This window comes from Sitophilus oryzae, unplaced genomic scaffold (assembly GCF_002938485.1).
Source record: "Sitophilus oryzae breed Bouriz unplaced genomic scaffold, Soryzae_2.0 scaffold_1745_pilon_pilon, whole genome shotgun sequence".
Lineage (NCBI taxonomy): Eukaryota > Metazoa > Arthropoda > Insecta > Coleoptera > Curculionidae > Sitophilus > Sitophilus oryzae.
In genome coordinates this window covers 651,073-677,851 of record NW_022146441.1, presented here as the reverse complement: position 1 = coordinate 677,851, position 26,779 = coordinate 651,073, and the positions used below count along the sequence as shown (strand labels likewise).

Sequence of the window (26,779 nt, the reverse complement as noted above, 5' to 3'; positions counted from 1 at the left end):
TTGTAAAAAAATATTTATATTTGTTTATTTTGTATAGAAAAAGCTAAACAAACTTTAGCTGATATAGAGGATAAAATGAATCAATAATCTGATAAAAAAAATCAATATATTACCTTTATAAGTCATCGAAATATAAACATTTAAAATAAATAATTATCTACAATTAGATATGTTAATAAATGCTACAAAATCACCAATCTAATATGGCAAGATGTAAATAAGATTCGTCAAAAAAGAAACAATACAGTACAAAAAACATCACGCAAATAAAATTAATAAACATTTTATACAAAAATAATCAAATCAGTCGATAGACTCGATACATATATATTTTTAAAAATAATGACAGTCTTAGAAATGTCGTTTATACCAGAAAGACTCCTTTTTAATTTAACTAATTCGACTTTTTTTCTTATCTATCTAGTTAAATGGTAACTCTCATAAACTCTAAATTACAGCACAAACTTCATCAATTATAGATCATTTATAGATCCTAGAACTTTGAAAATTGGTCAGAAGAAGAACTACATTAGGTTTGTTCTCACAGCGTGTTCCCAACATGTTTGTGACTTCTTCCAAACCGGTGTTAATGCGCAGGTCTCAAATAATGCACTTTCTGATCGATTTCAAACTGTCTGTGCGAACAGCGGATCCCCTACTCTTCTTTTTTGATCTAATACCACTAACTGCCACTAATTTTAACTCCTACGTAATACCGAAAAAGAAGAAACGAACAGGGAATTAACATCGCTTTTCAACAGAAGAACAATCCTTAACCTCGCTTTACTTTTGTTTTTTAGTAATTAGTACTTGAGTCAAAAAATATTGTTTGATATTGTTCCTAGAAAATTAATAAAACCACCGTCACCGCTGTGCTGTATAATTATGGATACTAGAAGCTGTGAATCAGGTAGGTTTAAAATTTCGTATTTTAATGTGTAGTTCCATCGGCAGTTCGTGTGGTAAAAGTTCACTTTAGTGATACCCCATATTTTAAGAGATTTTCGTAAAATTCATTTTCAGGGGGTTAATATAGGACAAATGCAGCAAGAATCTGATTGCTCCGGTAGTTTTATTTTTAAATGCGTTTTTTGTGAAATATAAAGTAGAGGCATTTCTAAATAACATAACTGGCATGTAGAAATGCCCCCTTCTTTATATTTCAAAAAAGAAAACAGGGTTTTTTGAACAAATTTCAACAAAAATTGAGAGGCAATTACCGGCGTACGCGGATTCTTGCTGCATTTGGCTAATATAAAACCCCTAAAAAGGAATTCTTTGAAAATACAAGGTGTCACTTAAGTAAACTTTTACTATTTGTGTTTAATCTTGAATACTAAAAACCCTTCTATTGTTGACTGAGTATGTAGTTTTATATTAGCACCACATTTCGTATTGGGAATAATATGGATAGATAATTATTGTTTTTTATTTCTTTCAGGACTCTCAGAGTTTCTTGTATTTGTACCACCGGCAAAGGCAACTGAGGCATCAACAAACCAGGAACTAAGTGATACATCTCCAGCTCCAATTACTTGGTCCACAAATCAAACCAAAGTACTTTTAGATTTGTACCAAAAATATAGAGTGAGGGTTGGTACTGCACAAATAAAAAATTTCAAAAAATTGTGGGAAATTCTAGCAAAAGAATTAAATGGATTGCTTAGAACCAACGTTACAGCTGGTCATGTAGAAAATAGATGGAGAGTTTTAGAAAGAGCATACAAACGATACGTGGACAATCAAAATAAAACAGGCCAGGGAAAGAAATATTTTGAATATTTAGAAGAAATGGATGCAATCTTTAAAGGAAAGAAAAATGTAAATCCGGTTGTTCTACTCTCAAGCGAATCTGTGCAGAAAATGCCTGACAATCAATCAGAGGAGTCCCTAAAATTCCCAGAAACTCCAAGAAAAGCCACTACATTACAAGTACAAGAAGATAGATCAAAAGAGAAAAGGACCCCATTGCTTAATAGAAATGTAACATTAGTTCACATGAGACGGGACAAAAAGGAATATTATGAGGCTCGATTGTTGATAGAGAGGGAAAAAGTTGATATTCTAAAGGCTAAGGTTAAGCTTATGGAAGAAAAGAATACACTACTGGGGGAAAGAAATGAAATTTTAAAAAAGAAAAAATGTGTTTTGTGTTCCCAGGAATCTATATAGTTTGTTTTCCAAGTTATTTTTAATTTTCTTATTCTTATTTTTTTTATTTTCCAAGTTATTTAGGAGTATTTACCAAAGAATGTAGTTTTTGTTTATAATTGTTTTCATTTGTGTAGGCTAAGGAAACTATAAGACTGTTGCTGCAGGGTATAATGTATATTTTGTTGTTAAAATAAAATATAAAAAATGTATTCACATATTATTGATTTTTTATAAAAATTGTTAATGCACATTTCAAAACTATACAGTGTCACAGAAAAAGCAAGGCTATTTTTAGCTTAAAAAATACCAGAATCAGAGCAAATGTGTGGTGTTTAAAATATATGTAAAAGAAGCTATATTTTCTATGCTAAATTTGTTAGAACATCACAGTAAGGGGACATTTTTATATGAATTTCACTTCCCCTGAAAGCAATGAATGTTTTTGGATGAAGGAATGCTTACACACAACTTTCATGTGCAATAAAAGCAGATTTAATGTTTAAGGAAGCAAGAAATTCATTTATAAATGTGATTCTTGTGATTTTGTAACTGAAGATAGCATCTTGATAGCACAATTATTTTGTTAAAAATTATTTCAAAAACCACATTTGCACATTTCAATAGTTATAAACGGCTCTTGAAAAGCCTGTCATTTTATATAACTTCTAAAACAAAAAAAAATGCGAAATTTTAGTTTTATTTAAGTAAACACTAAAAAAATCTAATATGTAGCGTACAATTTGTATGGCTTACACAAGAAGTGACAGATAATTTGGCAGACTTTAAACAATGTCCCTTGGTATTGGGCAAGTCCCAAAAAATTATTATGCATTTATTGTCCAAGGATGTTTACAATGTGATTTCGTTTTGCTACAGCATTTAAATCTTCCTGAATGCCCTGTTCTATATTATCGGGGTCTAGACGTGGAGCAGGTTCAACTGGTTCTACATTTTCTTCTAAATCTAGTGCAACACCATCTTGCAACCCTAAATTGTGAAGAACACAACATGCTCTAATGAAGTTAACGATGAGCCTAATATCCCTTAATTTCAAATGATACAGCTGACGCCATTTTTGCTTTAATACCCCATTACAGTGCTCAATCTTTACTCTGTTGCTGGAATGTTGTATATTGTAATTAATTTGTTGTCTATTTAACAGGCCTCTATCTGGAAAGGGTGTTAACACATTTTTTAATAATGGATAAGCACTGTCTCCTAGCAAGTGAAATTCTCCACATTTTTCTTCCAATGTCTCACTTAATGGAGATGTTCTGAACACTCGGGCATCATGTACGGATCCTGGATACCCTGTGAATATGTCAGTAATGCGAAGATTATGGTCACATACCAGTTGCACCTGTGAAAAAAAAAACACTTAAAATTTTGATATTCACATACCGGGTGATGCATCAGGTAAGGACAAATAGGAAATCCCGTGTTAATTTCAGGGGTGTCGATTTATTGGTTCCCCTATTGATTTTAGAACAAACTTTTAAAGGAACTTTTTGAAGTATTGGATTAGGTCGCTACCTACCAACTTTGAAACTCATTTGCTAAGCCGTTTTTAAAATATTTGCAAAATTAGATTCCTCAAATACGTCAAAATTATATGCTTTTTATGCCAATGTCATAAAATTTAATAAATTGCTGGTAGTTGGAGTGTTTTACGGTTATACAGGGATGTACAAATTATGTTTTTTAAGGATCTAATTTTACAAATAACTTAAAAATGCCTTAAAGAATAAGAATCAAAGTTGGTAGGTAGCCTGACCTAATCTAGTACTTCAAAAAGTTCCATTAAAAGTTTGTTCTAAAATAAATAGGGGAGCCAATAATCGACACCCCTGAAATTAACATGGGATTTCCTGTCATGAGCTGATGCATCATCCGGTATATTTTATGCAATACAGTACAGTAATAATTGTTCTGTATAACAATTTAGTGGGTATTAGGGTCCAGGCAAAAGCAGTAACAAAATAAAAAGTGTCAATGTCAAGTTAAACCTACCTGAACAGAGTAAAAGCCCTTTCGATTAATATAGGAGTCAGGATCATCCTGGGGTTTATCTATTTTAATGTGGGTTCCGTCAATTAGCCCAATAATTCCGGGAAACGTATTTTTATGGCGAAAATACTGTTCTATTTCCTGCTTCTCCACATCATTTGGCCATTTTATAACCTCAGGTGAAAGGTTACTTAAGAAATATATCATTCTTTTGATAATTTTATGTAGAACACTGATAGTCACATTAAATCTGTCAGCTACATCACGGAAGCTAGCGGTTTGATGCCCTGCATACCATAAAAATATATAAGTGTACTGTAATGAGGTTAATTTTCCATATGGTCCTGACTGTTCCTTATAGTATTCACTATTTGCAAATCTTTGAGAAATATCGTTTGCTACTTCACGGCTAACTCTAAAATGTTCCAGGAATTCAGTTCTGTTGAACTGGGGCACCGTTTCATCCAAGTAATTTTGATTCTTGGGCCTGACCCGTTCCTCCATCAGGTCTGTTCCAAGAAGAATCCCTGACTAGTCAGCGCGGTTCTTATTGGTTGAAATGCGTAGAAACCTGACTAACAATCAGCAGTGGGATTCTGTAAGCTCCGTAGCAAGAAATTTCTTGTCTAGCCTATGCTATTTGTATACGAATGATGAGTTACTAGACAAGAGAAATGTTTACAGAATCGGGCCTCAGGTTTCTACGCATTTTAACCAATGAGAAACGTGCTGACTAGTCAGGGATACTTCTTGGAACAGACCTATCAGCTCTTCTAGGTCTGTGTCTGTATCCGAAAATTCGGACGCCTCAGATTCTTCGGAAGATTCAAAATCGCTCATTTCTGTTCTTTATTTTTTGAAGAAAAAAAACACTAAACAAAAACAACACACGTTTTGTAGGTTAAGTTTACCAAGCAATGAAGCAATGACGTCGAGTTGCAATACGCATGCGCCGGACACTTTACTTGCAAAAGATCCGCGAACTGGTCTGACTGTCAGCCAACAATCAGAATTTTCTGTGTGAACAGCTTACTGTTGGTTGGAAACCAATCAAAAATTTCTGTGCGAACGCGTCTTACCCTATTGCGCATGATTATCTGTTGGAAATATGTTTCTTACAGCTGTGAGAACAAACCTATTGTAAGAAACCGAAATCTAGACGAATTTAAATTTTTCTAACACGTTAAAAGTTTTTTAGAGTGATTGATAGGATTGATTAGTGAGAGTTCACTATAGATGCAACCAAGAATACATTTAGCTCTAATAAAATTTGTTTAATTGACACTCGAAGATAGCCCTTATGTAGACTTCATTTATAGGCCATTTTTTTCGTACACAAGATGCTGCAAATTATTTGTTTCATAATGTAATGTTAGTTGCCTACATTGTAACCGGAGCGCACTAATCAGGCCTGCTCAAGAGTTTTAGAGTAGCTTTAAAAATAGTTTTATTTATTTCTAGGCCTCGCTATTGGCAGTTAGGCTATTAAGTATCGGTGAGTGTGACTTACTAAACCTACGCTGCTTTTGATTAAAGTATGACATATTTTCTTAGGCTGACTCTTCACAGAGTTGGGTGTATCTCTTTGAATTCCAAAAATACATGCTTAGAAGCAAAAAAAAAACGTTTAAAAACCTGAAAAAGAGTCAGTAAGAACACTATTCTTTTTGCCTGGATGTGACGTCGAAATAATAGGTTATACCAAGCGACTAGCGATATAGTGTAATATACAGGGTGTCCCAGAAATAAGTGCAAGTATTTTAAGAGGTGGTAGATCTCGATAAAAGAAACATATTTTCTCTCTATCGTTTTTCAAATAAGTCCAAAATAACGGAGTTATTTTACTTTGAAAATTTAAAGAAAAAATGATTTTTTGCTAAAATTTTGATACTGGATCTTTTCTGAATGTTCTTTCTTGTAAATTTAATCTAATACTTATGTTGCCACATTATCAAGAAATTATGTTTTTTAACTAAAAACTAAAAAAAAATCCAAAAATTTTTTCAAAAAATTTCGTAGTAAAAAACTTCATAGGCGTGTTTCTGGGGTTGAACTAAACTACCAGTTAAAATACTTGTACTTATTTCTGGGACACCCTGTATATATGGCAACAATGAATTTAATAATCGCGCACTCGATAACATAACTAAAAGTTTATTTGGTATCGATTATATGTTGGCTACACGTTGCCCTCACCTAAAACCGTCTCCAGTTGTTGCATGGTCTAAGGTCTAATTTTCCAGAAGTTCCAAATTCGGGTTTAAACGTTTGTAGGCGCTTCCATGCCGCAAACGATGCTTTTCATGACGCTGGCGGCCGCCAGGGAGGCGTACGGTTGCCATTCCTTGCGCCTGGTGCCGTCCTTGTAGTCGGAAATGCCCCTGATGCAGACGAAACTGTCCTTGCAATTGCCCAGGATGGATTCGAGGACCGCGTCGAACTCGCAATCGAAGGCTAGGGCTCCGATTTGCGCGGCGAATTGTTGCCTCAGCCTGTCGTCTTTCACTATTTGGCGACCGGCGGCTACGGCGCCTAGGTGTATCCTTGGACAACCTTCCAGTCTGGGAAATTTAAAAAAAAAATCGTTATAAAATGCGGCGGGTTAGTATACAGGGTGATCCGAATTGTATTCAGGAAACTTCGGTAGCGTATTCTGCAGATAAAAATAAGTAAAAAAGTTTGTATAAATGTTTAGTTTTAAACAGGGTGTGGAATTTTCATTTTTATTTCGATTTTTTCAAAATAATTTCTAAAGTAACGTCTTGGTGTCTGGGATTTTTTTGACATGATAAATTTGATTTTGATGTCAATATGACTCCTACATATTTTTGGTACAGAGGTTGCCACCTACATATTTTTAACTGGTTTGAAAGAGTAATAACTTTCCGTCCGTACCTGTATAAAACTACTGAGTAAAAAAATATACATTTACGACGTTTTTTATGTAAAAAAAGTCTCTTGGTAAAAATCGCTACGAGTAATAGTTCTCGAAATATTTGAAATCTAGATTATATCAATACCTGTCATCATTGACATACATTAAACATGTTGACTTATTAGACTGAAATCATAAATTTCAAATGTTTTTATGCCAAATGTTTAACAGAAACTGATTTATCATCATTTTTGCAAAGAAAGATTTATGATTAATTTAAAAAAAAATAAAAAGTTCCAATATTTCTCATTTTAGTCAAATAACTATCTACTCGACATGTTTATTTTTTGTCAATAATGATATGTATTGACTATTTCCATTCTAATTATCTTGAGAACGGTTGCTCGTAGCGATTTTTACCAAGAGACATTTTTTACTTAAAAAATTACGGAAATGTATATTTTTTTACACAGTAGTTTTATACAGGTACGAACGAAAGTTATTACACTTTAAAACAGTTAAAATAAATGTAGGTGGCGCCCTCTACTAGTAGTAGTCATATTAACATCAAAATCAAACTTCTAATGTCAAAAAACCTCCAGACTCCAATTTTCATCTAAATATCGCCTATAGTTCAGAAATTATTTTGAAAAAATCGAAATAAAAATGAAAATTCCACATACTGTATCTCCAAAACTAAGCATTTTAGGACATATATTTATACAAACTTTTTTACTTATTTTTATCTGGAGAATAAGGTGCCGAAGTTTCCCGAATACAGTTCGGACTACCCTGTATTATAGGAAAAGCGATTGTAAGTAAAATGCACAAAAGTAATACTTGTGTTTCATCAGAGAAGAGGCTGACTATAGAAGCAACACTTATAGACAACCTAAGTCGTTATTTCATGTCAAAGGGTGGAGCTGTGAGTGACGTCACACTTAGGCAGTCTATTTAATCTAAATATTGCATTTATTGCTGGTTATATATTGAACAACAATATTGCCACTTTTATAAAATCCTAGTGCAAAAGTGAAGTACTATTGCAGGTATACTGGCCTGGCAAAGGTTAGTCTTGGGTCGAGATTTCCGTATGTAGGAAGAGTACAATGGCGTTTATAATGTACTGAACAAAGAGAGAACAGTAAAAACGTTGCCAAACGTATGAAATAAACCGAGAAACTGTGCACATTGCTAAGAGATGTGAAAGGGGATATAGCTGATTCGTCGCGGTCAACCGGTCGACCCAATCAGTGCATATTATGCAGTACATCATCACGATTTAATTACGTCTCGTAATACTTGATTTGTTTATTTATTAGCTAGTCGCAATTTTCCCTGTAGCTTGTAAATTTTTAAGTGCCAGTTAGAAACACTTGTACTTTTGGTAAAAATAAGCGGAATTGAGTTGGTGTTTGACAGTGGTCGCGCTATTAGAACTCTGAATTCAAAAATCGATATCTCGAAATCCAATATAAACAATTATTAATTGCAGTTTTTTTCAAAAGCTTTCTTAATATATCTGCTATATTTTCTTCGCAGAGAGTATGTGAAAATCTTTATAAATAAAAAAGTTACATGATTGCTTAAAATTGCAATGCACTAAATTTAAATGGATGTTTTTTTTTTATTTTTGAGTGGAAAAAAACAAGCCTATCGAATTTTTCTTATTTAAACATCCTGTAAAAAATCCAAACTTCAAAATAAAAAAAGTTTCAATATCTAAAGTGGTTCTTGAGTTATCGCGTGTTATGTGTTAAAAAGTTAATTTTTTTGAAATTATTGCTATTACTGACGTTTTCTTGTTATAAAAAATATGGACACCCTAACAATATCCTTATAATTCCATTTCAGATGCTCAGAAACATATCTAATGATTTTATCTAGTTATCTTTTCGAAAAAAAAGCCTTTTAAAAATAAGCGGCTTGCGATCGTGATTTTACTTAACTTGATATGGAAAGGCGTACCGGAGAAATGTGGCAACGCCACAACAGCACACCGTTGCATTTCTCTCACTCCAACTTAATAAGATCCCTATGCGATTTACTTCCACACATGTAAATGCCGACCCAAAAGTAACAGTTGCCAGCACGGTATAATATTCAGTAAACCAGTGTCTATACTACACGATTATATCGTTCAAAGAAGTACTGTTTGTTTTCTCTAAAAATAACAGAAACAAGCTAGTTCAAACCTAGACAACTTATTCTTCCTAAGGGCCTTCTTCGGTGTCGGAAACGGTCTAACGTTACGGAATTTGACCGATTTTCTGGTCAAATCCATCTTCCTTAATTACCAGATCAGATCAATCACAATTTATTGATTTAAAAGAAATTAATTTAAAAGAGAAAATGTTACTGAAAGCAGCGAAGACGTGTACCTTTTGATGTTGCCGTCCTGTGGCACCGGATGAGCTACTTCTATAAGGTCCCTTTCGCCTATACTCATGTACAGTTTGTCCGTTTCGGCGCTGGGAGCGTTAAAGTCGGGTTCTCGCTGCGAAGAGAGAATATTCAGGCCTTCTTTGAGGTACTTCAACCACGGAGGAGTGCCAGATTCATCTTGATCAGCCGATACCTAAAAATATATGGATATTGGATTCCTATAAATTTAAGAATTAAATATTTTTGGAAAAAATACCTTCAACTGCGACGAGATGTCTTGAAGACAATAATTGTTGGGGCTGTAATTTTTAATCTCGAACTGGTATCCTTTGTCGGTGACTTCGGCATTTTCGCAGTATAAGTAGATGCTCCTAAAATGAAACATTAGGGTTTGGTGTAAGTTATAAGAAAACGTAGAGAAAAGAGAGAACGTTGAAAAGTATTTTCAGCAAAATTTACAGTTTTTCTGTAAATTTACACGTTTTCTGTAAATTTACTATTTTTCTGTAAATTTACAGTTTTTCTGTAAATTTACACTTATTTTGGTAAATTTACACTTTTCTGTAAATTTACACTTTTTCCGTAAATTTATACCTTTTCCGTAAAACTTTCCGTACACTTTTACTGTAAACTTACACTTTTTCTGTAAATTTGCACTTTTTCTGTAGATTTACGCTTTTTCTGTAAATTTGCACTTTCTCTGTAAATTTAGACTTCCTGTAAATCTACAGTTTTTTTGTAAAAATTACGGAAAAAGTGTAAATTTACAACAAAAATTACTGAAAGTATAAAGTTACAGAGAAGGTGTGAATCTATAGAAAGTGCAAATTTGCAAAAAAAGTGTAAATTTACAGGAAGTGTAAATTTACAGAGAAAGTTTTTTTTGTAAATGTACATTTATTTCGGTAAATTTTCAAAAAAAAAACTAAATTTACAGGAAAAGTGTAAATATGCAGAGAAAGTGTAAATGTACAGAAAAAATGTAAATTTACCGAAATAAGTGTGAATTTACAAAAAAAAAATACAGAAAAAGTTTAGATTTACAGAGAAAGTGTAAATTTACAGAAAAAGCCTAAATTTGTAGAAAGTGCAAATTTATAAAAAAGTGTAAATTTACAGGAAGTGTAAATTTATAGAGAAAGTAAAAATGTACAGAAGTTTTTTTTTGTAAATTTACATTTATTTCGGTAAATTTACAAAAAAAAATAAATTTACAGGAAAAGTGTAAATATGCAGAGAAAGTGTAAATGTACAGAAAAAGTGTAATTTTACCGAAATAAGTGTAAATTTACAAGAAAAATTTACAGAAAGTGTAGATTTACAGAGAAAGTATAAATTTACAGAAAAAGTCTAAATTTATAGAAAGTGCAAATTTGTAAAAAAGTGTAAATTTACAGAAAAAGTGCAAATTTACCGAAATAAGTGTAAATTTACAAAAAACAGTAAATTAACAGGAAAAGTGTAAATTTACAGAAAAAGCGTAAATTTGAGGAAAAAGTATAAATTGACAGAAAAATTGTAAATTTTGCTAAAAATATTTTTCAATGTTGCGATGGCAGTTCTACGCTTTCGTAAAGTTAACTCTAAATAAGGTGAAATAAATGTTCAGTATACTTACTTGTTTCTGGTAGGACTGGAAATAACTACGTCTCCTAGTCTGACGTGCTTGTTGTAATCGGTAAAATGGGGTACTCCACCCCCCACTCCAACCAGAAAAACGTAGTCTACTTTTTGGAAAGTGCCTATAAAAAATATTATTATCTCCGTAAATTTCTTTTATAAATAAATTAAAAAATTAAGGTAGTTCAAATAACCCGCGACGAATATTTACCTAATAATCTAGTTGTCGTGTTGCCAGCAGCTGTCATGGCCTCCCTGGTATGTCCTACGGTAGGCAGTTTGGTAGAGACTACCCTGTGAGCCCCTATATTTCCCAAAGTGTACACATTGGATTCTCCTAAAATAATAGATCATGTACGCTTTACTTCGAGAATTTATTTTGAAAAACTTGACAATGCTTTAAGACACAAACTGAAGAAAACAATATATAGAGTGTCTTTTAAAAAAAGTGCCGATAATTAATATTTATTTTTTCACGCATTTTTTGGTACCCATCTCCATGCTTATTTTTGACTAAAAACCTATTGTGTCCCCTAATTTGTGGTGAATACCACAAACATGCTGCAGCATGATTCAAATTTGTTTAAATCCCAAAAACCATGCTTTCCATTTGTTGATATTTTATTGTCATTTTTTCGATCCCCTAATAAAAAAGCGTGATAAATTGTGCATAATATATAATTATTATTGAGTAGGCATTTTGTGAAGCTGCTTTTGTCCAAAGTTTTCTAATATTTTTTTATTATGAAAAAAAAACAACTTCATGATAGGCATAGAAATGTTAATTATAAACATAAGGACAAATTTGTAGCTAGAATACTTATTTCAAAGCCTAATATAAGGTTGTCTTCATTCAGCCTCATGATATATTAGAAACTATTGAAGAATGGCGTCGTACAGGACATACAGGACAAATAAAACCATATTATGTACAATGAACTTGTGATTTTGTGCTGTTTTAGATAGCCCCAGGTGCGGTGCTGTATGTTTGACTAGATTTATGCACAGTGCACATTTTAGCTTACCAAATCTTGTTCTACTGTACTCTGAGGTCGGGCTCGATGAACCTAGTTCATAATTTTTCTGATAATTTATGGAAAAAAGAAGAAAATCATCGCAAAACGTTAACTACACCACAATTAAAAAATATATTTTTTTTCTGGCTAATATTGTTTCGCTAACAATATTAGCGAAGATCCAACAAAACGTTAGCAAGAATTTATTTTAGCGTTATGAGGGATTGAGTATAGCTAAATAGATTTTTGGCGAGAAAAATATATTTTGTTGTAGTGTAGTAAGTGTATGAAAAAATTATTATACAATTAAAGTACTGTTCTCTGATCATTAGCAAGGATAGTTTTGCCAACTATGTTGGCAAGAATCCAAGTTTCGCTAACAATATTAGCGAGGATCCAAAAAACAGTTAGCAAGAATTTATTTTAGCGTTAGCAGGGATTTAGTATAGCTAATATGGTTAGCTAAACACAGATTTTTGGAGAGAAAAATATATTTTGTTGTAATGCAATTAGTGTATAAAAAATTGTTATATTAAAGTACTTTTCTCTGATCATTAGCAAGGATAGTTTTGCTAACTATGTTGGGAAGAATCCAAGTTTCGCTAACAATATTAGCGAGGATCCAAAAAAACAGTTAGCAAGAATTTATTTTAGCGTTAGCAGGGATTTAGTATAGCTAATATGGTTAGCTAAACACAGATTTTTGGAGAGAAAAATATATTTTGTTGTAATGTAGTTAGTGTATAAAAAATTGTTATAATATTAAAGTACTTTTCTCTGATCATTAGCAAGGATAGTTTTGCTAACTATGTTGGCAAGAATCCGAGTTTCGCTAACAATATTAGCGAGGATCCATCAAAAAAAGTTAGCAAGAATTTATTTAAGCGTTAGCAAGGATTGAATTTAGCTAATATGGTTAGTTAAACAGAGCTTTTTGAAGAGAAAAATATATTTCCTTGTAGTGCAGTTAGGGAATGAAAAAATTGTTATACAATTAAGGTACTTTTCTCTGATCGTTAGCAAGGATAGAGTTTTGCTAACTATGTTAGCAAGAATCCGAATTTCGCTAACAATATTAGCGAGAATCCATCAAAAAAAGTTAGCAAGAATAATTTATTTCGGCGCTGGCATGGATTGAGTTTAGCTAAATACAGATTTTTGGCGAAAAAAATATATTTTGTTGTAGCGTAGTGATCGTTAGTAGAAATAGAATTTTGCTAACTATGTTGGCAAGCATCAAAGTTATTTTTGCCATTTCTTCGTATTTAGGGACCATGTCAGAACAGATAAAAACAAAGTTCCGTACTCACCTACTGTAGTATACCTCACAAAGGTCTCCTTGTTCTCAATCATGGCATCCACGGCCAGTTTCTCGCAATACTGGGCAGTGATGATGGCTATGGTGGGCTGTTTAGAGCTGGCCATCGTGGGCATTTGCTTAACAATAGTGATGGTATGAGCGTCTTGGCTCTGTTGTCTGGTAAAGGCCCCGTGCTCCATAGCCTTGACCAGCTGTTTGGATTGGAGCTCCGAAAAATGATGGGCCACTTCTTCTTCATCCCATCCATGTTCTCTGTAGGAATAAGAAATTCAGAATATATACAAAACGTCCTAAGATTAGGAGACAGTCCTCCATTTTAATAAAAGACTTAGTTTATTGTAAGTACAATAAATCAAATAAATAAACAAACATATCTTACTTGGCGATATCCGGTATAGTTACAGGGTTGGGATAAGCTGATTCTATTATTTCTAAAACCTTCTCTCTTGTTAAAATTTGTATATTTCCTAAAACACTTTCTTCTGCTGATACTAAAAAGGTAAAAGAAATATTAATAATAGCATTTTTAGTGGTTTTATAATGGGTGCGTCTCAAAAGTGGCTCATCCCCTATATCTTTTTTATTTTTTCAGATAAAAAAATAAGATTTGGTATGTTAGTATAAGACATAAATTAAGATTGATTGACGTATTCAATTGGAACGGAAATGAATACATCTTTTGATTTTTAAATGGCAGCCTCGGTATATTGAATGGAATGACATATCATATGTCAATTTTTGACATTTTTGCATATGCTTTATTTGAAATTGTAACAGGGCGGTACATAACGATGTTTGTACAAAATTATTCGAAAAAAATGGTTTTCCCAAATATGCTAATGAGCCACTCTTATTCCATTTGAAAAAATTAAGATATGATTAAAAATACGATTTGGGCATCTTTTAACCGGCCAGGGCAAGACACGAAAAACATTAGACGATCAAAACTATTTTTCTAAGGCTCCTTGATTAAAAATTAGTGTTTTTAACACAGCCATGGCACTTTAAAGTACGATTTATTTTTAAACGAAAATGTCAAAAGTTGACATATGAGATGTCATTCTATAGTCTGTGAAACGAATAACTTTGAATTTGACAGTTCCCGCGGGCTTTTCTAGTGTAAATTTTATTAGGTTAGCAACTTGCGGCCATGCTGATGCAATGCCGTCTCTAATAGAACAGCCTCGGAGCGAGATTTATGACGTCACGCTAGTTAGATACTACGGATTAATTATGTTGTAGAATACATGGAAAACATAATTATTCCTCGTATATGTAATTTTTTGGATTATATTCGACACTATTTTTTTCATATGACACAACACTGATGAAGGCTATAAACGTTAGCGTTAACGTTTTTTTTAAACCAAAAAAAAATAATGAAAAACCAAATGGAAACTTAATCAGCGTTTTTCCCGAACCTAAATCCCAAGAAAATAAAAAATTCTAGAATAATTTTACACATAAAATGACAGCGATCTTTATTTCATAGCCATCGCTGACGTCTTTTTTTCTATGATATTGTATTATTTGCAAATATAATTTTTCGAACATTGATGCTTGCAAAATACATATATAAATTTTGTGAATGCAAATAATAATATATCACTATTAGTAGATATTGAATGTTTTTTGTTAAATTAGATCGATTTTCAAACCCCAAAAATTGTACCTATTCATTATTTGTATATTGTAAAACATTTGCTGCATTTGTATGGTTCATAGTTTATTTGCCGAAGTATTTATTACTATAAATAGGTATATATATATTGTATTTATTAACTGTATATTATGTATATTTCATGTAAACTATATCATTTTTAAAATACAAACCAAAAATACGAGGAATGATTATGTTTTCCATGAATTCTACAACATATTTATTAATCCGTGGTATCTAACTAGCGTGACGTCACAAATCTCGCTCCAAGGCTGTTCTATTAGAGACGGTATTGGTCGGATATTTAGAACTGTCAAAGGCTGATGACATTTTACTTTTTACAATTATGACATTTCGCGTTGATTTTTGCAAGAAGAGGAAGAACTGTCACTTGTTTTATTATTTTCCTTTTCTATTTCACGAAAGTAAAAAGAGTTACCTATCTGATTCGTTCAGGCACTCATTTTAAAGAATATCAGTAACTTTTTGGATAGAGAGATTTTATATTTGTCATGTTGGTAAAAAATAACGGTCAAAATTCAAAGTTATTCATTTTATAGACTATATTCAGTGTCATTTTCTATCAAATAAAGTAAAAAATACCGAGGCTGCCATTTAAAAATCAAAAGTTGTAGTCATTTCCGGTGAAACAGGAAGTGGCCAAAACCAACTGAATACGTCAATCCATCCTAATTTATGTCATATACTAATAAACCAAATCTCGTTTTTTTATCTAAAAAAAAATAAAAAAGTTATAGGGTGTGCCACTTTGGAGACGCACCCGGTATAGCTGATTAGTGTCATGTAGCTTATAATATGCAACAGCGATACACTGACATTAAAGAACATCTTTAAGTAAATTTGTTGTTTTTTAAATGATGGTGATGGTACCGTATGATCTAAAAAAAAACGGCGTCAGCGATGGCTATGAAATGAAGATCGCTATCATTTTATATGTAAATATATATGGGAAATGTCGATCGTCATTTCCCAGCCCAGTGGACGCATTTTTTTCGAATATATGGCGCCCAACGTGGGACCACAATACTTAGGGTTTAAATTAAACGAGAAAAAAAGTGTAAAATCATTAGGACTCGGTGTTTTGCTTGTTGCATACATTGTAGCTCCATTCACTAACATGAACTAAACAGATGTATATAGTTATCAATTATTAGTCACAAAAAAAGAAGTTTGTTTCAAAATCTCGTGCAACACGCTGTGGAATTATCACAGAAAGAGCGAAAATAATACTCGTACACATAAAGATAAGCTCACATTATCAGAAAAAAATATAAAAATACATGAATATCCACTCCAAGCACACCGCAGATAAAACAATATATCTTTTGTTAGAAATATGTTATTTTTAGCAAAAGAAAAAAAAAACTGCTTGTTAGATCACATAGAGTTATTTTGTGACTACAAATAGTATGACAAATAAGGAAGTACCCAAACCTGACGTGGATAGAATAGAAGGGTGAATAGTACTTAAGTCAATGCGACAGTAACCAGGCATAGCTAGAATAGTTCCAAAGGATTTAGCAAAAATGTTTTAAATAATGGTTAAGAGAGATTATATTAAATTGAAAAGAACTTATTTCTCAGAGTTAGAGATTTTCTTATTTCTATCCGTATTTATGATCTATTTGAAGATATAATTCTTTATTTTTTTTCTTAAATTAGTTTTTTATTTAGGAAATAAACAGAAAGTACTCACGAGGCCTGGTGGGTACTTCTGCGGGTTCGTCCAACATTTTCAATTCTACCTCCAGTTTAGCAATCTCCAAATAATTGTGCTGCATCAGTTTCATGATTTTCTTGATAAAACCCACATAATCTACAAAATTAAACAACACAATTATGTATATACAGGGTGTCTCAGGCTGGGCGTGCATTAGAAGTTTCTGGAGAACTACAATATCTAGATCGGAGATTTTTTGCACATCATTGTTTCACGACAAGATCTATCGATTAAAAATATTGCCATTAGTTATCACTAAAATACGAGATGTATTTTTATAAATTCACTTTATAATAGCTACATAAAATCAAGAAAAAAAATACGCTTTAAAACTAAATCTTAAATAACTTAAAAACGATTTATTTTAGGTATAATCAAAAAGAAACGAATTGAAAAACGTTTTCAATAGTGAAATAAAAAAAGTGGGTTTCCATTTGAAAAAAATTAATTATAATAATTTTAACAATTAAATAAACAATTTAATTTTTGAAATAGATAGCCATATGTTTTCACTTTATGTCCCAGTGTCTGTGGTAATCACTAAATTTGACGTTTAGGCTATACACATTTTTTTGACAGGCAGTTTCTTTCCTCCAAAAATTCTAAATATGTTTTTTCTCAAGAACGGTTAATGTTTGACATAGAGTATTTGATATCAAAATTCATAAAATTTTACAGAGAATTTAATCATTTTAAGCACGTGCATACAGAGTGACACAAACTGGATGTTTTGGTGTTTGAACCATCTGTATATATTTTTTTTTGGCAGAATGCTAGTACCTCTTGGGAATTCCTTTGGACTAACGAGTTCCCTGAAAAAATCTTGAGCCACTGCCGCCTGGTTTTCCTCGCCTAGATTGTCCTGGCAGTTTTTAGGTGTTCTGAACCAGAACTTTAAGGTGCGCGCTTCCTGGGTGTGCTTCTTCGTTTGTGCGTTGATCAGGAACACTTTGAACACTAGAGAGAGCTGTGCTGGGACGTATTCTCCATTTTCTAGAAAAAAAACAATGTTCTATTTTTTTTTCAGATGGAAATTATTTTTTTACCTGTCGCTGTTTCCTTATTTATAATAATGCCTGTATGTTCACCTCCGGCCACGTGCATTTTCTCGTTCGTTGTTTCCACTAATTTTCTTTCTATTAAAATGGTGGTTGAATTCGATGTTTTCCCTTTGGGAGTCATCACCACCCTCTCTTGCTCTACGAGCGATGATTCAGTCATATTCTGAAGCAAATAAAGTAAATAAGTGCGCTAGAAAATATTTTTTCATTAAAAATACATTCTTACCAGAAATAAACATAAAGATTATCATAAAAAAGACTCATTTTTTTATGATATTGAACGAAAAGCATGTTTGAAAAAGTAATAAATTAAAAATTAAAAAAATAATTAATTTTTAATTTATTAATAATAATAATAAATATAAAAAAAATATTTTTACGCGTATAATGGGGCTATTTAATGGCAAAAATACCATTTCTCTGGTTGTGCCTTTTTTATATACCATTTCACATAGGTAAATAACCATACATGACTCAAGGACTGTATATATTCTAAAGGACTGTTCGATCGCGTCAAATTGCCGCTGTCGTAGTCGCCGTGGAATGCTACGTCACGCGCTGACCAGCGCTCCACAGTGCGGCGGATGGTTATTCTAGCGGGACAAAATCTCAAGAGCAATGTTTGGGACTTAAAATCTAAGAACGTAGCAAATGGTCTAATATATAGCAACTATATGGTTAAATTTATTTATTTATTAAGAACTTAATTTATTGATAAATAAATACAAGATAATAAAACTATGATATTATTCGTACATGACACACAAAAAACCGTATTGTAAACTATTGCCAAATACATAAAATTATGATATCAAAAAACTCTTTACCATTTTTTTTTAATTAATTTGTAATCTTGTGACACCCTCTATAATTTATTTAAAAAAATATATATTTTATTTTGAAAATAATAAATAAGATAGATATTCTAATTTTAATTTTAACACTCGGTAATTGTAAATTCATATATAGTAAGTATCCAAGACAATTTTTTAAACTCAGTGCCTTTTGATGAAGTTGTTTTGTTTTTATACTATCCGATTGAAATGAATCTTTTTGGGCATTCACCTGTTAAGCTTGAACTCCCTGTGACTGTGACTACCTGTGTTGGTAACTATTGGTAACTCAAAAGATCTACATCATTCAATATATCGATATTTGAAAAAAAAGTGAAAGTTTGATATCTGCAGAACAAAGTCACGAAGGATTTTAACAAATAATATACGTACTGTAGAAAAGTACATACCTTTGGCAATCTTCAACATAATTTGGCTTTCTAATAAAATGTATAAGCACTTGTAAATAATTTGTTTTCGTATGATCTCTGCCTTGCTGAACAGAAAACGACCAAATTTGATTGATAAAAATGTATCGAAATACAAAGAATATTAATGCATTTTTGTATCAATTGGAATGTCTACTATTTATTCTTATCAGTACACATTTTTTGGTTTGGTTTGGTTTGGTTTATTTCTAACCAAACGCTTTTGTCCCGCTAAATTTATCTTCCAACGCACTGTGCGCTCGTCCGTCAAATGCAAAAATAACTGTCACTGTCTAAAATCTTTAGCGCCAACTCTTCAACTCGGTCAGTAGATGCCGTAAAAAAACTGACAGTGCAGGAAGATAGGAATCGAACTATCCTTATATGACTCATATTAAACCTGGTGTCATCAAAAAACGCCAAATTTAATACCCGTTTATTTTTCTCCTGAGAATAACATAATTTATAACAATTTTCTTGATGAATGATGCAAGTTTGCAAGTAGGTCTATTAAACTTTCATCACTTTCAACGGTTTTAGAATTGTGGTCGACAGATATAGTACAATAAGTGATTGTTTTAGCTTAAAAAAGAATTAAAAGGAGAACAAAAACGATTGTTTCAGCCCCAAAACAAAATAAAATAAATTTAAAAAAAACTTTATATCTAGGGGTGGTTTAGCTTTACTTCTAATAAATAACATTTAGATTTTCTATAATTTTTTGAAAGCAATGGTCAGCCTGGCCGCTTCAAGTTGCAATTCTGTACTTCTACTAATCTCGACGACTGATACGTGCCTTTCAGACGTTCAGACGAAAATCGTCTAAAAATAGACCAAGTTGAGCCTTTTTGCCATTAAAATTCCATGAATTCAAAATACAGAACCGCTTGGCACAAAACTATCGTATTTCTTTAATTTGCCGACAAAATTTTCATTTAAGAAAGTTTTCTATCCAATACACTGTTAAAGAAAGTGTATAATTCAATATTTTACATTTTACCACAGATTTTACATCCTAGATACCTATTCCCATAATTTCCAAGATACATAAAAAAAATGTACCGTTTGTGTCGGGGAAGGGATCATAGTTTCATAGTCAGAAAAGGGATCATAGTTTCATAATCAGTACATGTATATTATTTCGTATATTTTTCATTTTATTGATTTCATGGAAAGCACTGTTCATTAAAATGTTGTATCCGATATTATAGGGACTCTTTCTACAACTTTCTCTCTACAATTTCCCGTCTCACAATGTACCGTTTGTGTCCGGGAAGGGTTCATAGTTTCATAGTTGTCGATTTTCGAAAGAAATCAGTACATGTATATTATTTCGTATATTTTTCATTTTATTGATTTTATGGAAAGCACTGTTCATTAAAATGTTGTATCCTATATTATAAGGCTTGTTTCTCTCTACAATTTCCTGTCTCACAATGTACCGTTTGTGTCCGGGAAGGGTTCATAGTTTCATAGTTGTCGATTTTCGAAAGAAACCAGTACATGTATATTATTTCGTATATTTTTCATTTTATTGATTTTATGGAAAGCATTGTTCATTAAAATGTTGTATCCTCTATTATAGGGCGTGTTTCTCTTGCAGAGAAACCTCACAACCTCATTCTATTCAGACTGTCATTTTCTATCGAATAATAAGTAAAAAAAACTTTTTTTTGCCGATCTTAATAGCCTACCATACCTATTGGTATGGTCGGCGAAAAATACCGACAGTGTCATTTAAAAATCAAAATTTTTACGACGTACTAAGTCTCATTTTTTTTATTTAAAAAATAGAGAAGTTATACGGTTGAGGCACTTTCGAGAAACACCCGGTATAAGCTAGTCCGAAATAGCTTTATTTAATATTAAAATAAACAAGTAGGTATATGGATAGCAGTGGCGGACTAAGGGGGGGGGGCGGAAGGGGCGGAGGCCCTGCCCTTCGTTTTTGAGGCCTTTTTGGAGCTGGGGCCCTTAATCCTCTGGTCGGGGCCCGTCGGGTCCCTACATAAAAACGGCACTGCCGATGAATAACATGTTTATATCTACAGAATGTCCGCGGACTGTCTTCATAAAAAATTTTTGCTTGTTCTAAAATGGTAATTCCTGTTTATACTTTTCCAAATTTCCATACCGTTTTAGACATTGAGTTTTAGAGAAAAATAAAAAATAAACATGAAAATGTAGTTGAATTTTTGAACTAGTAAAAATAAAACGCCTTTCTATGGTAATATAATGTCGTTCTCATTTTTTGATAGATTATTATTAACAGAATTTTAATCAAAGTTATATTTTTTGCTGTTTTAAAATGTTAAAGAAGCACAAAATTTATTTAGTTCGATGCTACGGAAAGGGTGATAATAGTTATCGGAAAATGTGACACTTTAACATCAAAAAATATGACGTTAATCAAAATTAATTATAACGATTTATCAAAAAATGAAATCGAAATTATATTACCATAACCTTTTAATTTTTAGGACTTTTAGTTTTTTAGGATTTTTTGGGGAAAAATTACGTTAAAAACTACATTTTTATACTTTTTTATTGTTCTAAAACGGTATGGATATTTAGGAAATAATAAACGCCATTTTACAACAAGCAAAAATTCTTATGAAGAACGCATTTTTTTCAAAAAGTCAATAATTAAAAGGTTTTTCCTCTTGTAATCTGTGTCTGTCTTTTCCTCTCGGTGCGTCCCAGAAATAAGTGCTAGTATTTTCACTGGTAGTATAGTTCATCCCCAGAAACACGCATATGAGGTTTTTTTCGCGAAAAAAAATTGAAAACTTCCCAAAAAATTTTTGGGGAATTTTTTTAGTTTTTAGTTAAAAAAAAACATAATTTCTTGTTACTATGACAACATAGGTATTAGATTAAATTTACAAGAAAGAAAATCCAGAAAAGATGCAGTGGTTCTCAAAATTTTAGCAAATTTTCGTAGTAAAATAACTCCGTTATTTTGGACTTATTGAAAAACGATAAAGAAAAAATTTGTTTCTTTTATCTACCACCCCTTAAAATACTTGCACTTATTTCTGTGACACCCTGTATATATATATATATATATATATATATATATATATATATATATATATATATATATATATATATATATATATATATATATATATATATATATCGATTTTTATTACAATTAGTAGGTACAGTATATAAATACTTGAAATTTGTCAACCATTATTCATACGTCATTCAATCTTTACAAAATTTGCAGACCGGGGGCCACATTTAGCTTTGCCGCCCCGGGCCCCCGACAGGCGTCCGCCACTGATGGATAGTTTAGTTAAAACACATTTATTTTTAAAATGGTATGATAACGCAGACTTCCTAATTAGTTTTAAACAAGTTTATATTTTATTCAATGACACATTGTAAAAGATGTATTTCAAACCGATATTACACATACTGACGTTGGCCAAAAATATTATATTTAATGTTTAATAAGGAATAATTACTGTGGTTTTTAAAGCTCTTTAGCATCGAAATTTAGAGACAGCTCATATCTATAAGTAGACAAATTGACACATTAATCACATTCAGAAAGAAGGTTAATAATGTTAATATTAACATTAACGTTCTATCCATTGAATAAAAATTTAGTTCTCTTTGATCGCAGATCACATTATAACAATGTATACAGGTCGAACAAGGTAATGCAAATTATAACGAACATACTCTAGAAAAATGTTAGAAATACAGGAATAGTATTATTTTACATATAAATACTTTTTATATCAATTTTGTATGTAACTTATAGTTAGGTGAAAGTAAATATGCACGACCCAAGCTTCATAGAAAGGCTTAGATAGACAGATACACAGTTTGCTTTAATTATTGTATCTATACTACACAATACCAAGGTCTTTGCCATTTAACAGTAACACAACAACATTGTCCTACATTTATTGTGTGATAAACACCATCTGTTTCAACAGCAGAAGAGAGACTGTTTTATCTTCTTCAGCAAGAGAATTATTTACTTTACAGTCTATAATACTGTGAGCGATATAAATAGTTTTAATTCCTTTGGATTTAAGACCTGAAAGAGCTAAAACTTTTCCAACAGGAAAACGGTATTTTGAAGAGTTTTTTAGCAGGCTTAAAATAGAGATGTCCAAAACTATCGATATTAAAAATATCGATTTCTAATTTAATTATCGGATAAGAAATAAAGTGACAACCCGTGACAAAAAATTGCAACCTCTATCGAGGCGAGGCCAACGGAGGGAATGCAATCCCGCAAATGCGGGATCCCTCCATGATTCCACTGCGGGATCAAATTTGCGGGATTTACCTTGCGGGATCGACACCAGGGGATTCCCCTTACGGCTTGGCCATTAAAAATAAGTGAAACAAACAGGTTAGTTATTAGATTTCTTTCTGGCGTGCGTAAGTGAAGAAAAGCGTTTAACTAGTACTTGTGGACGATTTCGTCAAATAAACTGCCGGACATAATTATCGGGACAAGCAAAATTTTAGGGTAAATTTAAAGTTGAATATCTCTTGAACTAAAAAAGATTTTGGGATGCGGTTTGGACCAGGTTTTAGATGCATCTATTGTGATTAAGATACTATGTGATTTTCGAAAATATATTTACCGAATTCTCGTATACAGGGTGTTTTATAATAGTGCGAAAATTTGATCAAGAATCTTTTTACCGCAAATTTACAGTTTTTAAAAAATCGAAATTTTTACCAAGTACGACTAATCTGTATTAAAACTAGAAAAAACAATTTGAGCGGTTTTTTTTGTTTTAAGGAAAATACGACGTTTTTTTCGAAAAATATGCATTTTTAGTCATACGATGGCCCTAAATGGTACAAAAAGCTTTGTACATTCTGCATATGCCAAAAAATTATTCATATAGAGTGTATCTAAAAGCAGATAACTAACACAAATTGAAAAAAAAAACCTTCAACATCAGAATAATACTTTTATTTATAAAATAAAAAATAAGTAGATAAATTATAATAAAATTTAAGTTTATTTAATATTAAATATATTTTTTGAACACTCTGTATACATCGGTCCAAATTTCTGTTCAGCTAGTTTAAGATACACGCTATATCAGTATATTGTGGGCCTATGCAAAATGTACAATACCTTTTGTACCATTTAGGACCAAATGTATGACTATAAATGCATTATATTTTTGGAAAAAAACTCGTATTTTTCTTAAAACAAAAAATTTTAAAAAACACCAAATTGTTTTTTGTAATTTCAATACAGATTAGTGGTACATAGTTAAAATTTCGATTTTCAAAATTTGTACACTACTATAAAACACTCTGTATACGAGAATTCGCTAAATATATTTTCGAAAACCACATAGCATCTTAATCACAATCGATGCGTCTAAAACCTGGTCCAAACCTCATCCCAAAATCAGAGAGAAAAGAAGAACATTTAAGTTTGTTCACAATCCCGCAATTTTGCGGATCCGCGGGATTGATTGCTTTAATCCCGCGGGTTTGCGGGATTGAGATTTTGGTGCGGGATTGCATTCCCTAGGCCAACCTCTATTATTTACTAAAAATTGACATAAAACTTGTCAAAAAAAAACTAATTATAGAAAGATATATTTAATTGTTCATTGAATCTCTAAAATTTAAAGTTATAGTCAGTTGTTGATAGTGGGGCAAAACAAAATGAAACTATCGTACAGCCATTAAAATATCGATACATGTATCGATATTTTTCTAATAAAATACACATCCCTAACGGAAAAAATATTAACACTTTAACTATTAAGTGAACATATTGCAACAACAATCAATATTTAACTGAATAAGATATTTGTTTACTATTCATCATGCAAGAAATGAATTTGCTAAAAATATCCCAAGAAATACCTATTCGCTGAACAAATTATTTTAGCAAATATATTTTTATTCAAAAACTTGCTTATAATGGAAATGTCACGTCATTGATACCTATTCCCACAATTTCCAAGATACATAAAAAAATGTACTTACCCTTTGTGTCGGGGAAGGGATCATAGTTTCATAGTCAGAAAAGAAATCAGTACATGTATATTATTTCCTATATTTTTCATTTGATTGATTTTATGGAAAGCACTGTTCATTAAAATGTTGTATCCTATATTATAAGGCTTGTTTCTCTCTACAATTTCCTGTCTCACAATGTACCGTTTGTGTCCGGTAAGGGTTCATAGTATCATAGTTGTCGATTTTCGAAAGAAATCAGTACATGTATATTATTTCGTATATTCTTCATTTGATTGATTTTATGGAAAGCACTGTTCATTAAAATGTTGTATCCTATATTATAAGGCTTGTTTCTCTCTACAATTTCCTGTCTCACAATGTACCGTTTGTGTCCGGTAAGGGTTCATAGTATCATAGTTGTCGATTTTCGAAAGAAATCAGTACATGTATATTATTTCGTATATTTTTCATTTTATTGATTTTTTGAACCACGCCATTAAAATATCGATACATGTATCGATATTTTTCTAATAAAATGCACATCCCTAACGGAAAAAACTATTGAACTATTAAGTGAACATTGCAATAACAATCTATATTTAACTGAATAAGATATTTGTTTACTATTCATCATGCAAGAAATAAATTTGCTAAAAATATCCCAAGAAATACCTATTCGCTGAACAAATTATTTTAGCAAATATATATATATTTTTATTCAAAAACTTGCTTATAATGGAAATGTCACGTCATGGTACAATGGCAAAAAAACCAAGACCAACATATTTCAGGTCACACAGACAAGATCAATAGAGGACATATTGATGTATATTCATATTTTTTGATAATTGCGACAGCAAAAAATAAAAAAAGCGATAAAAAAGTAGAATTGGATCATTATATTCGCATCACAATTATCTCTAAGATTAAACAATAAGTATTACGATCAATAATATAATATATTTCTGAAATTATGATCACATTCATCGAAAATAATATAATATAATAAAAGCACATAAAATATTTAACATATACAGATCAGCTTTTGTGTTTGATTTGACACAAAATTAGAACGGAAATAATACATTTATCGCTAGGGTATACAAATTGGTCTCTGTTTAACGCTAGATTGAGCATACACGGTTCTTTTATAGTATTAAAATATCTAATTATATAATAACAAATCAACCCTCAATACTATTAAAATTCACCATTGCCCATTGCAATTGCAAGTCATAGAAATCTTTATGAAAAAACAAGGTAAATAGCTTAATAATTATAGGTTTTATATACCAGAATGCCTTAATTTGGGTCACTAAATTAGTAATTCTCTCCCTTTTATTGAAAACAAAACTAGGGTGAATATTGTAGGTTACAAATAAGGGGAAAAATTTGAAAAACATCATAACAAATTTTCAATTTCAACTTTCACCCAATAATAAAACATTGACTTACGTTTATTTTAAGTCCCTTCCTTTAAAAATGCACTAAATTCACCCAGCTATCGCGTTTTTTTGATTTACGCCCTTAAAAATACGAAAATTTCTACCCTTAAATTACGGCAAAAACGAAACAACATACAACACGCACTCCTCTTTGAAAACTGAAGAAAATTTCTTTATGAACCAATGAAAATTTAACGTGCTTGTTTTCCGTCCTTGTCACACTAAAACGAATGTGTTGCGACATCTTTGTCAGTGGAGCGTCA

At 31.7% G+C, this 26,779-nt stretch overlaps 3 protein-coding genes across 10 annotated transcripts; 1 reads left to right on the top strand and 2 right to left on the bottom strand.

The window, feature by feature from the left end:
• Positions 1-750: 750 nt before the first annotated feature.
• Positions 751-2,371, top strand: LOC115882073. Its single transcript, XM_030899908.1, has 2 exons — positions 751-910; positions 1,442-2,371. The coding sequence occupies exons 1-2, from the start codon at positions 886-888 to the stop codon at positions 2,170-2,172; spliced, it is 756 nt and encodes a 251-aa protein (XP_030755768.1). The 5' UTR covers positions 751-885; the 3' UTR covers positions 2,173-2,371.
• On the bottom strand, positions 2,317-26,685 carry LOC115882072. Of its 8 annotated transcripts, none has more exons than XM_030899901.1 (16): positions 26,527-26,685; positions 17,826-18,003; positions 17,560-17,772; positions 16,756-16,875; positions 16,494-16,556; positions 13,758-13,869; positions 13,368-13,630; positions 12,067-12,108; positions 11,253-11,378; positions 11,040-11,163; positions 9,678-9,792; positions 9,418-9,614; positions 6,358-6,722; positions 4,923-5,796; positions 4,165-4,670; positions 2,317-3,514 (listed from the first exon to the last, which is right to left on the bottom strand). In XM_030899901.1, the coding sequence occupies exons 2-13, from the start codon at positions 17,998-18,000 to the stop codon at positions 6,422-6,424; spliced, it is 1,851 nt and encodes a 616-aa protein (XP_030755761.1). In that variant the 5' UTR covers positions 18,001-18,003; positions 26,527-26,685; the 3' UTR covers positions 2,317-3,514; positions 4,165-4,670; positions 4,923-5,796; positions 6,358-6,421. The 8 variants fall into 8 exon arrangements, with proteins under 8 accessions (XP_030755761.1, XP_030755763.1, XP_030755762.1 ...); XM_030899903.1 differs by having other exon boundaries at positions 4,165-4,576; XM_030899902.1 differs by having other exon boundaries at positions 5,073-5,796.
• On the bottom strand, positions 2,987-3,567 carry LOC115882051 (putative nuclease HARBI1). Its single transcript, XM_030899874.1, has 2 exons — positions 3,556-3,567; positions 2,987-3,514 (listed from the first exon to the last, which is right to left on the bottom strand). Exons 1-2 carry the CDS (start codon positions 3,565-3,567, stop codon positions 2,987-2,989), a joined length of 540 nt encoding a protein of 179 aa, XP_030755734.1.
• Positions 26,686-26,779: the final 94 nt, after the last annotated feature.

Coding starts and splice junctions, on each gene's coding strand:
- LOC115882073 (XM_030899908.1), top strand. CDS start 886: ATGGATACTAGAAGCTGTGAATCAG. Junction 911..1,441: donor TACTAGAAGCTGTGAATCAG/GTAGGTTTAAAA, acceptor TATTTCTTTCAG/GACTCTCAGAGTTTCTTGTA.
- LOC115882072 (XM_030899899.1), bottom strand. CDS start 18,000: ATGACTGAATCATCGCTCGTAGAGCAAGAGAGGGTGGTGATGACTCCC. Junction 12,109..13,367: donor TGTGAGGTATACTACAGTAG/GTGAGTACGGAA, acceptor ATTATGAACTAG/GTTCATCGAGCCCGACCTCA. Junction 9,793..11,039: donor TCCAGTCCTACCAGAAACAA/GTAAGTATACTG, acceptor GTTTCATTTTAG/GAGCATCTACTTATACTGCG.